This window comes from Monodon monoceros, unplaced genomic scaffold (assembly GCF_005190385.1).
Source record: "Monodon monoceros isolate NGI ecotype Baffin Bay Population unplaced genomic scaffold, NGI_Narwhal_1 Super_Scaffold_22, whole genome shotgun sequence".
NCBI lineage: Eukaryota > Metazoa > Chordata > Mammalia > Artiodactyla > Monodontidae > Monodon > Monodon monoceros.
In genome coordinates, this window is record NW_021703779.1 from 74,351,536 (window position 1) to 74,367,259 (window position 15,724).

At 36.0% G+C, this 15,724-nt stretch overlaps 1 protein-coding gene across 3 annotated transcripts in view; it reads left to right on the plus strand.

Moving 5' to 3' along the window:
- The window catches only part of KLHL4 (kelch like family member 4), a 121,714-nt gene extending 110,960 nt beyond the window's left edge, over positions 1-10,754 (plus strand). The window contains exons 10-11 of one of the 3 annotated variants that reach the window (XM_029241513.1): positions 3,951-4,122; positions 10,488-10,754. In XM_029241513.1, coding sequence (XP_029097346.1) covers positions 3,951-4,122; positions 10,488-10,493 — 178 coding nt within the window. In that variant the 3' untranslated portion in view covers positions 10,494-10,754. Of the gene's footprint in view, positions 1-3,950; positions 4,123-5,599; positions 6,825-10,487 lie in introns of those variants that run through there. The other 2 variants (XM_029241511.1, XM_029241512.1) reach the window with 2 other exon arrangements.
- Positions 10,755-15,724: the final 4,970 nt, after the last annotated feature.

A 15,724-nucleotide genomic window follows, 5' to 3' on the forward strand; every position in this document is an offset into this window, starting at 1 on the left:
TAAGTATTTACTCTGTGCTTGTGTGTGTATAACTGATGGGAATCATGTTTCCCTTTTAGAAAGGCCAAAGGAATGCAATAGACTCAATACTTGTTAAAGTTCACTGTAAGAAGTTGAAAAAGGATAGATTCTGCTGAAATTTCAAATTGCTTAGATAATTTATTGATGCCTTCCATAGACCACAAAAAATTACAGACAACACACAGTTCACAAAATTTTAGGCCCACCTGTCTAATGAATGTATACATACTCTCAAAAAACTGATACTTGTATTCAGAAAAGGTAAGTGTAGCTTTCATTATAAGAAAGGGTATCTAGGCATTGAATTCTACTCTTACGCTTGTAAAAATATGCATATTTCTATACCTAAGAATAACTGTAGCCACCTCTTTATATGAGTTGAGAGTGGAGAAGACTATATCACCTCCTATAAGCTAAACAGACAGCATCAGGAATTATTATATTTGGGAAAACTTGATCAAATATACAAACAAATCCATGTAAAAATAACTATGCTTTCTCAAATTTCCATTAATGCCTAAACTATATTGGAATGATAAATTCATGAGAAGCAGTGGTCAAAGAGTGATACTAATTTAGAGAATTCATGTCGTTCATTACAGAAATATTAAAAGTTGTCTAGAAGATTTTATACAAAATAATGCAATACTATACAAAATTATATCTAGTAAGTAAAAAGTCATGAAGGTTTGTTACTATGAAAATCAAACCTGACTTCACAAAAATTTCATCTGAATTAAAAGTTAAATCATATAAATATATAGACAGAGAGACAGGTAATACTCTCAGCTCTTATAATAGTAATTTTCTTATAATAAATTCAAACTAGTAAGAGATTTTCTTTCTAGCATACTGAAGTCTATGCTTTTTTCTTCTATTTCAGTTTTTGAGACTTTTTATTGTATCTTAGTGGTGTAAATTGTGTTGCATTTACTTGGTTCCTTGTATCAAAATGCATGGGATTAAGAAACTAGGTTTGGTCCAAAAAGAATACATTTCATAAGGAAAAAATCTAAAATACATAAAATATTTTAACTAAATCACCTTCTTCTCTCCCATTATTATGCCAGCATTTTCCTGGCTTTACCAAGAACCCCTGAAATTGGGAAATTCTATCTTAAGACCTGAAAGAGAGATGAATTGGGCTGCGTTTTAGCACTGTAGAGTGATCACCATGAAATTAGCCTTACAATAGCTTGACGTGTCTATACCAATTTAAATAGGCATTTACACACACAACTAGGAAAATATAAACTCAGTTCATATTTTTTTGATATAGAAAATTTCATAATACAGACTACAAAATTAAATGCTTACAAACATATCCTAATAATTAAATGTTTAACTTTATTTAATGATATAATTATATTTCCAAATATACTATTTTTAATTTTTAATGGGAAAAAGCACTTTATGCATACCAAAAATGTATAGTATACTAGTTAAAACCACTAGATTTGCAGTCAGACAGCTCTGAGTTCAAATCCCAGATCTGTTATTTACAAGTTATGTGACCTTGACCCAGTTACTTTACATCTCTAAACATCTGTTTCCTCATGTGAAAAATGGGAATAATTTTAGTATCAACTTCATAGGGTACAAAATAATAAAAGTTAATGCACTTAGTGCCTTGCCTGGCACATATTATTATTTTGTTTGTATTATTTTTGTAATTAGTATTATTGTTATTACTAACATTATCCCCCTTATTGGCATTTTCCTTGTAAAGATCTTGAGAAAATAACTAGTGCTAAAGTACAGTTTTTGAAAATTATGACTTTCATACAAATATAATAGTAACGTGTCAAAGAATTTTGTGTGATTCATTAATTAATGAGGTAACCCATAAGACGTTAAAATTGCTTCAAAGAATCTTTGAAGAAAAGACATAAAAACAATTAGGAATGCTGAAAAAAATTGGTAATATATACAAAAGCAGTTAATAACCTATAGGGAATAAAATGTAATATTTGGGTGGGGTCATCATTCGGGGTTAGAAATTAATTCTATCTCTATCAAGAAAAATTTATTTTGTTATGTATAGGAATCACAAGAAAACTCAGTTTTCTACAGCTTAACTTCTACACCTATAGAGTTGTAAAATAGCCTTGTCAGTTAGCTAGAAAGTCAAAGATGCACACTCTGTGGAATCAGATAATCCTCATTTCCATGTCTTAGACAATATTCCTGACACTATTTTCTGGTAAAACATTGATGGCCTACCCAGTACCTTAGAAGCCTCATCCAATTAATTAAGATAATCATTTAAATTAAAGGTTTCTAAATACATAAACTTGTGTTGGCTGAGTCAGGGATTATTATTTCTATAATGTTGACGAGAAAATTGAGGCAAAGAAGTCAAGCAAATTGTCTGTAATTACTCTAAGTGGAGGAATAAGTCCATGACTAATTCCCTTTACTTCAGTCTCCTTTTTATTTCCACTAGAATATATATATATACTTATATCCAAAGTAAGGAGAAATAGAAAAGCAAAAGAGAAACAAAAGGGGAGAAATGCAGTGCTGTTTTAATTTGAAGGTGAGGTAGTGGCTAACTTTCTTTAATAACTGATCCTCTGTGTCTTTACAGATAACAACCAAGGTGCCATTTTTTTTCTTCAGAAGATTCTACATTCCCCAAACCTCTCTAGTTAATAAACCAGTGTCCAGATAATATTAACATTAGCCAGATTTTTGAGCATTCATTATCATGCACATGCAGAAAAATCTTGGGTTTTGGATGCAAATCTATAAGGGAACCCTTCCACAAGCCCTGGTTCACAATTCATATATGTGTGTACTGTGTTAGCTGAGCGCAGCATCAATTAACAATAGCAATTGTGTTAAAGATTCAGATTAGCTAAAACATACAGCTGTGGATTTTCTGGTTCTGCTTTTTAATATAACATCAAAATTTAAGGTGAAACCCAACAGTATATGGTGGATATTGAGGATATCTTAACTATTGTTGATTTCATATATTATTAAAAAATATTACTGGATGTGAGACCAAGTTCAAATGGAAGCTGGGATCAGATAATTTGGATTATGATTAAAGAGAGAGAAACAGAAATAAGATGAGTAATACAATTGTAAGGAAATTAGTAGATGATAATAAATGAAATTTTGTAAAATAAATGTTTTTCATTGGGCTTTACAGATAGGCCAATATAAAATCAGAGATAATTTCTACACATAATTATATAAGTTTTTCTTATTGTTCACCCCTTTTAGATATTAGCATTCTATACTGGCTTCAAATTTTAGGAAAGAATTCCTGGAGAAGATTTTAATTAATATTGCTTATTGAATTCTCTTTCATTTTGCTTACAGAATAGGCTTGGGGATAAGGAGTTAACTTCAAGTTAAAATGGAAAAACATCCCAGGGTCCTCTGAAGATAAATAAGAACTCTCATAGAGGAAAAAGAATACAACTGTGGTCTTCGTAACTACAAAGAGTATTAAAACCAGGGTACTATAGTTTATAAAACAAAAAGGCAATTATATTCAGAATTACTTAACATGTGAGCTCTCATATAAACGAGATCAGGCATCTCAGATATAACTTGGATAAACAAAGAATAAGAAAAACCCATTCCAGCTAGCATACTAAATGACAGAGGAGGCATTTTCCACATAATGTTAAGATGCCAATATGTGAAATTTCCTCATAGAGATTCTGAGTACTGATCAAAGAAATGTGTGGTATTTTTAAAAGGAAATTCATTTTCACTATGCTTTGAGTGACATCTGGTGGCTGAAGAGAATTCTGTCATTTAGTTATCCTTAACGTTTATTAGTCAGACTACACTTAGTATGTATAAGGTATTTTTAATTTCTTATATTAGATAAGAGTACATTTTATTAATGTCTATTAATTTTAACACTGTTGAACTTTCTTCTCAATTGTCTTCCTAAACCTCTTAAGGTATGACCCAAAAAATGATTCATGGTCAACTGTGGCACCTCTGAGTGTTCCTCGAGATGCTGTTGCTGTATGTCCCCTTGGAGACAAACTCTATGTAGTTGGAGGATATGATGGACATACTTATTTGAACACTGTTGAGTCATATGATACACAGAAAGATGAATGGAAAGAGGTACTCTCATTTAAAGTATTCAAATTGATATATTTCACGTTTTAATTTAAAAATTAAAATATGTGTTTGGAATTAATCCCATTCTCTTCCTTTCTAGGGCTGAACCAAATTCTTTTAATGAAATTTATAGCATGTGCTTTATTTAGCTATAGAGAATTATTAACTGAGCTGTTTTATCATTAGCAGGATCCATCAGTACTCATATAAAGTGGAGACAAGACATTCTCTTAACGATGGACTCATTCCTTTTACAGAAAAGTGAATCAGATTCAATAATCCAAGAGCTTTACTCTCTGACCAACTTTCTATGTATGTATTATGACTTGAGAAGCAAAGAATAATGTCCTCACCCACAAATGTATGCCCCTTCTTATTGGCTGGTGCCCAGGAGGAAAATCTTTCAGTTCCCTCCTTATAGAGGTTCTACAAATTACAACACTCCTAACTACTGATCAGTCATTCAAGGGACTTGGTGCACAGTAAGAGACTGGAATTAAACTCTCTCAAGAGTGCTGGGCATGTAACAGAAGAAATTCTAAGGAAAGTACAAGAAAGGGCACTGAAAGGACATCTTGGGGGTGCTAAAGGAAACTTGATGCTTCTGACAGCTTTGCAGTTATAGCGCTATATTTATTCCAAAATGCCTAATGGTGTTTTGTTGATTAAATGATGGATTAATAAAATATGAAGTATGATTAACTCTTCACCATTTCCACAAAAAAACAAACCTTGTATTTGGTATTAAACGTCACCTTTCCTTACATTAACTTCATGGTGCTCTGTTTTCTACGTAGTAAGCTGGTTACTGTTCTAAATAAGTTATGTGTTAATATACTGACACCCGATAATGGGTTTGTAGCTCTTTCTTCCAACAATATGATTCATGAAGACCCTCAGAAATATTCAAGTTCTGCCATGTAGGTAGCTCTTTACAATGGTTAGGACAGCTAGAAATGGAGGAAAATATTTAGAAAACAAGGATGTAGGTCAAATACAAGAATCAAAATATTTGTAATTTACTTTTCAGAAAATTATAGACCAGTAGCTAAGAGACCAAGACTCTATTCCAGGCATTTCACTGTTTCATTGTGTGACCTTGAAAATGGTGAAAGAGAACTAATAGATAATGAGATTATAACTACTATATGCCTAATTATTTTCATTCATTATCTTCCTTAACCCTAACAAAAGCTCATAAAAGAATGAGTATTATTAGCTGTAATTTTTAAAGTGAGAAAATTATCAGAGGGGTGAAATTTACCCAAGATCACCTGTTCTTCAAACTCAGGCCTACTTCATTTTAAAGACTATGCTCTTTCTACATTGGACTATTATTTGGGCTGCATTTTCCCATATCTTTATACAAGATGAAGGTTGGGCCAGAATAGGTAAGGACTTTTTCAACTCTAATATATTATGCTAAATGCAGAGTTCATTCAAACAGCATTTCTTTCCTTGTTTTTGTTTTCTGTGTTAGGAAGTTCCTGTTAACATTGGAAGAGCTGGTGCATGTGTTGTGGTGGTGAAGCTACCATAGAGCTATCTTTATCAAAGGGAAGGAAACTGGATAATTTCAAGAAGTGGAGTAGGAAGAGGAGAGGAAGAAGAAATATGTTCTTTCCTTCAATTAGTAATCAAACATGAAAATTCTTGTGTCATTTTAATATGTAGATATAAATGCTCTCATTTGTGAAGCCAAAACAAGTTTTCAAACACTAATTACATATAGGTGTTTAGTGTATATGTTGTTGCAGCTAATAATATAAATGAAAATCCAGTAGTCTATGTTTAGCCTTGTTACTTTAAAATGTTAAAATGTTTAAGGGAAATTGATAGTGACCAAAGTATAAAAAGTTACAAAAGCATCAGTAATTTTGAGTCTGATAAGTTAAAAACATTTTCTATTTCAAAAAAAATTAGGTACCCTATCATTTGGAATGTAACTAATATAAAAGAGAACATCTAAAGCTTAAATTATAAGGTTTGATTTTCAGTAAGACATCATTCTTTTATCTAAACAATATCCCAAATAGCTAAATAATACCTCACATTTACCAAGAAGAAAGATTTTACTGTGGTGAGATTAAAAAAAAAGAAAAAGCTCATTGACATAATTTGTTATGCTGATCACAGTAGGTTAAAATTTTCACAGACTTACTCTTTTACAGTACCATTTTCCAAAGCACACATATAGATTTGGTATTCCTTAACATGTTGTCTTGTTAGACAACATTTATTTTACCAGTAAAATATTATTGTAATTCCATATACACAATCTATACAATAAAATGGTGAATATTTATCATATTGATACAAACTGTGACCTCAGCTTTCGAGTGTCAGGGCCTCACTTGTATAGACAGTAACATTCTCCTCAAACATTTCTGTGAACTCTTAAAACACCTGCCATTCTGTTAAACCAGTTTTCAAAAACAAAGCAATTTTTCAACAGCGGTAAAATTGAGATGTTCTACAATATTAACACATGGAAACACCAAAATGTTCAACATCCGTGGTTAATTCTATAATTATCTTTTATGTACCAGTACATGATTTTCTGTCAATTTTATATTCATCCAGTAGAGAATATTAAGGATATATGCACTACAAATGTTTTTAAATTAAAAAACAACAAAAAAGACTAGCTGGGTAGTATTTTACCTTTAAATTCTCACTTCCATGTCCAATTATTTAAAAAAAAGTGGGGGAGGTTGGCCAAAAAGTTCATTTGGGTTTTTCCATAAGATGTTATGGAAAAACCCAAATGAACTTTTTGGCCAACCCAATATTTAAGATAAAATGTTGGAAAACCTTCTTTATGAAAGTAACTTTTCAACTAAATTACGATTTTAGAATTTCTGCAATATGTCCTTTTAAATGGGTTTTGTATTGTAGTATGTGAAACCAACAAATAAAATCCAGAGATGCTTATAAAATGTACTACTACCTTTTAAGTTTTTAAAAAAAGAGCAACATAGGTTGTGCAAAGATATGTGTACTTTGACAAACTGAATTTAAATAAAATCTATTTCCTCTGGTTATGAAGTGTGGCTTTAGATTATGTCAAGTGCAGCTTGAATTGACCTTTTGATATTTATTTTTCCAATAGCTAAAGTATTTAAATAAAAAAATAAAATTCCCCTGCTTTGTTTCTTATTCCTGCCATTGCCTTTAATTCTAAATAAAGGGTTATAGACATCTTCAGTTCTAGGGGTAGAGATGGAAACATAGAGATGCTGTAAAAAATAATAAACACACACGCAGAGAGTTTTTTTGGATCTTTAAATTCATACTTTATCTAAGTCAATGCAGAAGTAGAGTTACTTAAACTTTTATCTCCAGAGCAAAACTTGGCCTGTCAAGTTAAATTGGAGTGTGAGCCAGTGGGAAAAAGAAAGATCAAAGGACCTACCACAGCTCAGCTTGCCAATGCTCCAGTCACAGCTAGATGGCACCAATAGGGAAATCATGTCCAGAGTCATGCATGGTCAGGCAAACAGAGAAAGAATACCATCTTCTTGATGGTCCAGTTAGGCTTGCTTCATTTTGATCAGACATTGACTAGTAGGAGAGGCATGTATATGTTGCCCAGGGCTGCATTTGAAAATCATGCTCGCAAGCAAAAAAATAAAAATGTGGGACTACATCAAACTTAAAAGTTTCTGTACAGTGAAAGAAACCATCAGCAAAATGAAAATAAACTATGGAAGGGGAAAAAATATTTGCAAACCATACATATGTCTAATAAGGGGGTAATATCCAAAATATATAAAGAACTCATACAACTAAGTAGCAAAAAACAAGCAACTCAATTAAAAAATGGGCAAAGAACCTGAATAGACATATTTTCAAAGAAGATATATGAAAGGCCAACAGGTACATGAAAAGATGCTCAACATCACTAGTCATTGGGGGAACGTAAATTAAAACCACCATGAGATATCACCTCATGCCTATTAGAATGGCCATCATCAAAAATACAAATGCTGGATGTGGAGAAAAAGGAACTCTTGTGCACTGTTGGTGGGAATGCAAATTGGTGCAGCCACTATGGAAAACAGTTTAGCAGTTCCTCAAAAAATTAAAGGCAGAACTACTATATGATCCAGCAATACCACTTTTGGGACTATATTCAAAGGAAATGAAAACACTTACTTGAAAAGATATCTGCTGCCCAATTTTTAATTGGGTTGTTTGTTTTTTTGATATTGAGCTCCATGAGCTGTTTGCATATTTTGGAGACCTAAATAGACATTTCACCAAAGAAGACATACAGATGGCCAAGAGGCACATGGAAAGATGCTCAACATCACTAATTATTAGACAAATGCAAATCAAAACTACAGTGAGGTATCACCTCACACCGGTCAGAATGGCCATTATCAAAAAATCTGGAAACAATACATGCTGGAGAGGGTGTGGTGAAAAGGGAATCCTCCTGCACTGTTGGTGGGAATGTAAATTGATACAACCACTATGGAGAACAGTATGGAGTTTCCTTAAAAAACTAAAAATATGGCCCAGCAATCCCACTACTAGGCATATACCCAGAGAAAACCATAATTCAAAAAGAGACATGTACCACAGTGTTCATTGCAGCACTATTTACAATAGACAGGACATGATAGCAACCTAAGTGTCCATCGACAGATGAATGGATAAAGAAGATGTTGCACATACATACAATGGAATATTACTCAGCCATAAAAAGAAATGAAATTGAGTTATTTGTAGTGAGGTGGATGGACCTAGAATCTGTCATACAGAGTATGTCAGAAAGAGAAAAACAAATACCATATGCTAACACATATATATGGATTTTTTTTTTAAAAATGGTACTGATGAAACTAGAGGCAAGGTAGGAATAAAGACGAAGGCATAGAGAATGGACTTGAGGACACGAGGAGGGAGGAGGAAACTGGGGTGAAGTGAGAGTAGCATCGACATATATACACTACAAAATGTAAAATAGATAGCTAGTGAGAAGCAGCAGCATAGCACAAGGAGATCAGCTCAGTGCTTTGCGACAACATACAGGGGTGGGATGAGGTGGGTAGGAGGGAGGCTCAAGAGGGAGAGGATATGGAGATATATGTATATATGTAGCTGATTCACTCTGTTATACAGCAGAAACTAACACAACATTGTCAAACAAATATACTTCAAAAAAGATGTATAAAAAAAAAGAAAGAAAAGATATCTGCATTCCCATGTCCATAGCAGCATTATTTACAATAGCCAAGGCATGGAAACAGAGTGAGTGTCCTTTGATGGATGAATGGTTAAAGACCTTGTGGTATATCTATCTTTCTATCTCTCTCTCTATCTATCTATCTATTTATCTATTTATCTATCTATCTACCTATCTATCTATACTATGGAATATTATTTTGCCATTCAAAATGAGGAAATCCTACTATTTCAATAGCATGGATGGATCTAGAGGGCATTATGCTAAGTGAAATAAGTCAGAAAAAGACAAATACTTTATGATCTCACTTATATATGGAATCTAAAAGAGAGAGAGAGAGAGAGAGGGAGAAACCAAACTCATAGAAAAAGAGTTCAGATATGCTTACTAAAGGCGGAGTGTGGGGGAAAGGGAAATTGGAGGAAGGTAGTCAAAAGGTACAACTTTCCAGTTATAAGATAAAGAAGTACTAAGAATATAATGTACAACAATGATAATAGTTAACACTTTTCTATATGATACATAAGAAAGTTTTTAAGAGAATAAATCCTAAGAGTTCTCATCATAAGGAGATTTTTTTCTTTTCTTCTTTCTTTTCCCTTTATTGTATCTATATGAAATGATGGATGTTAGTTGAGCCTATTGTGATAATCATTTCACAATATATGTAAATCAAGCCATCATGCTGTATGCCTTAAACTTATACAGTGATGCATTTGTTATGTGTCAAAAAAAACTGGAAAAAAATTGTGCTTGGGCCACTATGGCTTAGCTGGGCTGCCAAAATCTGAGCAGAGTTGAGCAGTCAGAATGGAGAGCTGCAGAGGCTCAGAGTACTAAAACATAACTGTGCTTGATTCAGTCAAATCTAGTTTGGAAAAGGAGTTATAGGATCAGGACCCTTGCTACCATAGCATAGTGGAGATGACCTATCAGTTTGGTTTAAGCTAACAAAGATAAGAAAGGGAGTTATTAATTTATATACTCTTTCAACAAGTGTAAGGGCTGATACATTTAGACATTATACTCAGATTGGAAAGAAAATATTGGTTCTTGATTGTTCTGTAATCACTATGACCTTGCTTTCAGGGTCTCCCTGCTCTGCAGCCCACAACGTATATTATGATGTCTCTCCAGACAACACCATCAGCTACTTTCCCAGTATTTCCATAAGGCATGAAGGAACTTCTAGATACTTTCTATACTACACAGGACCTTAGAGTAGACTCTGGGGCACTAAACTCAGTTTCTCTCTCTGCCTAACTCTACCATACATTAACTTGACTCAGATGTGGTTGCTGCCACATTTTGATATGGAGGGAACACTGAAAGGAAGTCTCCTCCTATAGTCCCAAATGGAATAGAGAACAAAAACTCCTCTGATTTCAGATTTTGTCTTAAGGTCTCCAACAAGATTCCCACCTCAAGATCTTATTCTGGGAAAAGAAAAAAGACCATAATACATATATTTCTTTAGGTGTCATTTTTCTCTTACCACAGTCACCTGAGGAAGAGGGACAGGTTTTTCAGTTACTTTTCCTCTTTGTAATGGACTTCTTTTACATCATATACCACTTGCTAGAGACACTAAGCCCCAACTGAACAATGGAAGGAGTATCTCCTCTCTAGTCTGTGGAAGACACCACATAAACTTCATATTTCATCAACCTGCCTCTCCTTATGTAAAGGAAACGTTTTTAAAAATCTATAGAATACTTTTCCTCTATTGACAATACTTGTTTTTCAAGATTATTGCCTACTACAGACTAGGGAAAAAGTCCTATTTGACATGCTTAAAGTTTAATATTGGTATCCACTTTCTTTGCCTTCCTGTTGTAATCCTAATCCCCTCCCTTACACAGACACAGACACACACACACACTCAGATTATACACAAACAATGGGTGAAATGAACATATCTAGCAAAATACTGGAATCTCACACATGAGTAAACATTAAAAGGAAAAAAAACACATTAATAGTCTTTGAAAATAATATCCCTGCATCACAAATATTTATTAAGGATCTACTGTGTCTTAGGCCCTAGTGATATATGCAAAAATTAGGGCTAAGTTTATGAAATCTCTACCAAATCCAGGTCTGTATAATTTAGATGATATTTCAAGTAATGGAGAATCAGTATTTGGTAGCCTCTTTTCTACAAAGGCCAGCTGAATTTTCCCAATTCACATTTCATCTAAGATCATGGAGACCCTCATACAAACAGCCTGATTCCATAAGCTTTAGTATCTATGTGAGTGGTTAAATAATCCTATCTGGATCATAATTAACTAGACCTTGCTAGAATTGGAACACATAGAGGTTCTGGTCATCAGAGAACAGCTAGTCTTATTTAAAAATAGGTCTGAAAACACGAAAATACCTTCACAAGAGCAAATACTCTAGGTGAGGCAATCACAGCACCTGGGTGAACCACAGAAATAAGAAATAAGAAAGGACACATTGAGGAGTGTAAGAAAGACAGATTCACACTACCTCATTACCTCTCTCCTAAGCTAAGGCAGCTCAGTGTGGAGAAAGACACCTTCCCCATGGGAGGGGAGTAAAATGAGTACACAACTTTACCTCAAACCCCAGAGAGAACCCATCCCAGCACCAAGCCAATTCCCACAGCTGTATGTCGCTCCCTGCAGGCTCCTGCAAACCCAGACCCCCACTCACCCTGGTACCTTTTGGCTCCAGTGACCGCAGGCAGCTCTGGCAGTCCCAAATGCCGTCCTTGGCGCCAAGCTCCCAGCAGGCTCCCATGAACCCAGACCCCAGCTGACCCCATTGCCTGCCTACTCCAGCAGCCTCAGGCAGCTTCCATGACAGGACTCCTGGAGGACTCCCAGGAACCATGGTCCCTGCTCACTTCCTCACTTGTCAACTCTAACAGCTCCACGTAGATCCCTTGGCACCAGGATCCCCAAAGGCTCCCAGGAACCCAGGCCACCATCTCACCCTGGTGCCTACTGGCTCCAGTGGCCCCAAGTGTCACTTTTGGCATAAAATTCCTGATGGGCCCCTGTGAAGCCAGACCCAAGTTCACTCTGGCACATGCCTACTCCAGCATCTCAAGCAACTTCCATGCCAGGGCTCCAGCAGTTTACCACACATTTAGGCTTCCAGTTCACCCTAGCACTTGCCTACTCCAGTGGTCCCAGGCACCTCTCACAGTTCCAGGTGGTTTCTATAGGATGGCTCCCAACAGGCTCCTGGGAACCCTGGCCCCCATAACACCCATGCACCTGACAGCTCTGGGGGCTCCAAGCTGCTCCTGTGACCCTTGGTGGCTCCTGTAATTCCAGGCTCCCTGTGGGCTCTGAGGAAGCCAGGCCCCAGCTCACCCTGGCACCCGCCAACTCTAGTGGCACCAGGTAGCATTTATGGTACCAGGCACAAAGTGGGCTCCTGTGAATACAGGTCCCCCCATCTAACCCTGGCACCTGGCAGCTCCTGTGACCCCAGGTGGGTCCCAAGGCACTGGGTAGCATCTGTGGTACCAGGCTTCCAGTAGGCTCCCAGTTCATCTGACATCTGCTGACTCTAGTGGCCCCAGGCAGCTGCTGACTCTAGTGGCCCCAGGTGGCTTCCACAGCATCAGGATTCCAGCAGATTTCCAGGAAGTCAAGTTCCCATCTCACATTGGTGCCTGCTACTCCAGCAGTCGCAGACAATATCCATGACTTCAGGCAGCTTCCTTGGCTCCATGTTATTAGAGGGCCCCTGCAAACTCAGTTCCCCACCAAGGAACTGGCCAGCTTCAGCAGTCCCAGTTGGCCAGTGGCCACAGGTGATTCTTCCTCTCCAGGCAGCTTCCTTGTATCCAGGCTCCTAGAATGCTTCCATGAACCAAGGCCCTCAATCCACTCTGGTGCCTACTGGCTCCCACAGTCTTAGGCATCTCCAGTGGTCCCAGGATCACAGCCCAGCAAGGTGCCAGCTGACTCAGCTGGAACCAGGTTCCTGACAAGCTCCCATGAATGCAGTCTCCCAGCTTTCGCCAGCACCAGCTGTCTCCTATGGCATCAGGTAGCCCTTGTGACAACAGACTTCCATCAAGCTCCAGCAGTTTCCCAGTACATTCCAGCACTGGCTGGCTCCTACTGACCTGGGTGGCTTTTGTGGCCTCAGGCTCCCAATCAATGCCTGTGACACAGACTCCAGGGGGAATCCAGCAGGGCCCATTGCCAAGCTGACTAGCGTGTCCCAGGCTTTCACAACCCACTCCAGCACCAGGGCACTCAAGGACTCCAGCAAGGAGGAGGAAGTACTCCCAAACTCATTTTACAAGGCCAGCATTACCCTGATACCAAAGCTAGATAAGAACATGACAAGAAAAGAAAAATACTGGCCGATATCCCTGATGAATATAAATGCAAAAATAACAAGTCAGCCTTAAAGAAGAAGTAAATTCTGATGTGTTACAACATGGATGAAACTTGAGTTATGCTAAGTGAAATAAACCACTCACAAAAACACAAATACTGTATGATTCAACTTATATGAGGTATTTAAAATAATAGAATTCATAAAGACAGAAAATAGAGTAGTGGTTACCAGGGGTTTGGGGGAGGGGATTATAGGAAGTTAATGTTTAATGGGCACAGAGTTTCAGTTTGGGATGATGAAAAAGTTCCGGAAATGGATAGTGGTGATGGTTACACAACAATGTAAATATACTTAATGCCATTACATTGTACACTTAAAAAATGTTTAAATGTTAAATTTTATGTCATGTATACTTTACTACAATAAAAAAAATAAAAATAAATGGATCATAGACCTAAATGTAAGACATGACATTATAACCCTCTTAGATCAAAATATGAGTTAATTTGCATGAACTCTGATAGATCATGTTTTCTTAGAAATAACACCAAAAGCACAGTGATAAAAGAAAAAAATAAATTATACTTCATCAAAATGTAAAACGTTGGTGTTATAAAAGACACTATCAAAAAAGTGAAAATACAACCCACAGACAGGGATAAATCTGATACCTGGTAAGTGGCTTGTATCCAGAATTTTATTAAAAAACATAACTCATTAATAAAATGATATATAATCAAATTTTAAAATGAGCAAAGGATTTGAATAGACATTTCTTCAAAGAAGATATACAAATGTCCAATAAGCACATGAAAACAAGCTCAAAATCATTAGCTATCAGGAAAATGCAAGTCAAAACCATAAGATAATAGTTTACACCCACTAGGATGGCTAAAATTTTAAAAGACAGGGTATAACAGGTATGGCGAGTACTGAAACCTTCATACATTGCTGGTGAAAATGTAAAATTATGCAGTCTTTTTGGAAAATAATTTGATGATTCTTCAAAATGTTAAACATAGAGTTATCTACCATATAGATACCTATAACAATAACCAATAACAATACCACACCTAGGCACATTCTAAGAGAAATTAAAACATCTGTTCATACAAAAATCTGTTCTTAGGTGTCCATAGTAGATTTATTCTTAATAGTCAAGCATGGGGGAAAAAACAATATATCCATCACCTGGTGAATAATTATATAAATGTGGTATATCCATACAATGGAATACTATTCAGCCACGAAAAGGAAAAACTATTGATATGTGTTAAAATATGGATGAGCCTTGAAAGCATTGTGATATGTGAAAGAAGTCAGACACAAAATGTCACATATTGTATGATTCTGCTTGTGTAACAGAGTAATGATTTACATATTATCTGAGATGTTCTTTACTTCTTGGAATTCACTCTCATTCTGTAACCATCTGCACTTTGCAACACTATAGTCCCAATGAGGAGTAAAGAATAAAATCTTACTTTATAAATTCGAAAGACCATTGATCTAGGTATAAGAAAGAAAGATTTACCAAAAAGTTATGCTAAATTAGGAGCAGGATTTTTCCTGGTTCCCCACTAAAAGTAGATAAAGATACCATGAGTTTGGAGGGAAAGATTCTTGAGGAGAGGATTGGTGATGAAACAAGACAGACATGAGTATATATTTGGGGGAGGAGGGAACTGGCCATGTCCTTACCTTCTTCGGCTGAGATCTAGGGGTAATAGACCCCTTAGATAGGATATATACCTTATTTTCTAGGATAAATCCTAGGGAGATAGCAAGCTCCAGCATTATGCTTAATCAGTTGTAAATCAGATATCATTGTGTAGTATGTAGGTCTAGGCGTAAAGTGGATAAAAATAAACTCTGAGTTTCCTGTGACAATAAATATGGTAGGAGACTGTCCAGGAGTTCCCATGGCCCCCTAAATGAAGATATAAGTTACCTGTGTACCTGCAGGGTGGTCTTGTTGCTGGAACAATTGATACACCTGATACAGAAGATTTGGAGGGAACTATAGAGCTAAGCACTCAGATGTTCTTCTGATTTCTGTATGTCAGACTGGAGAGG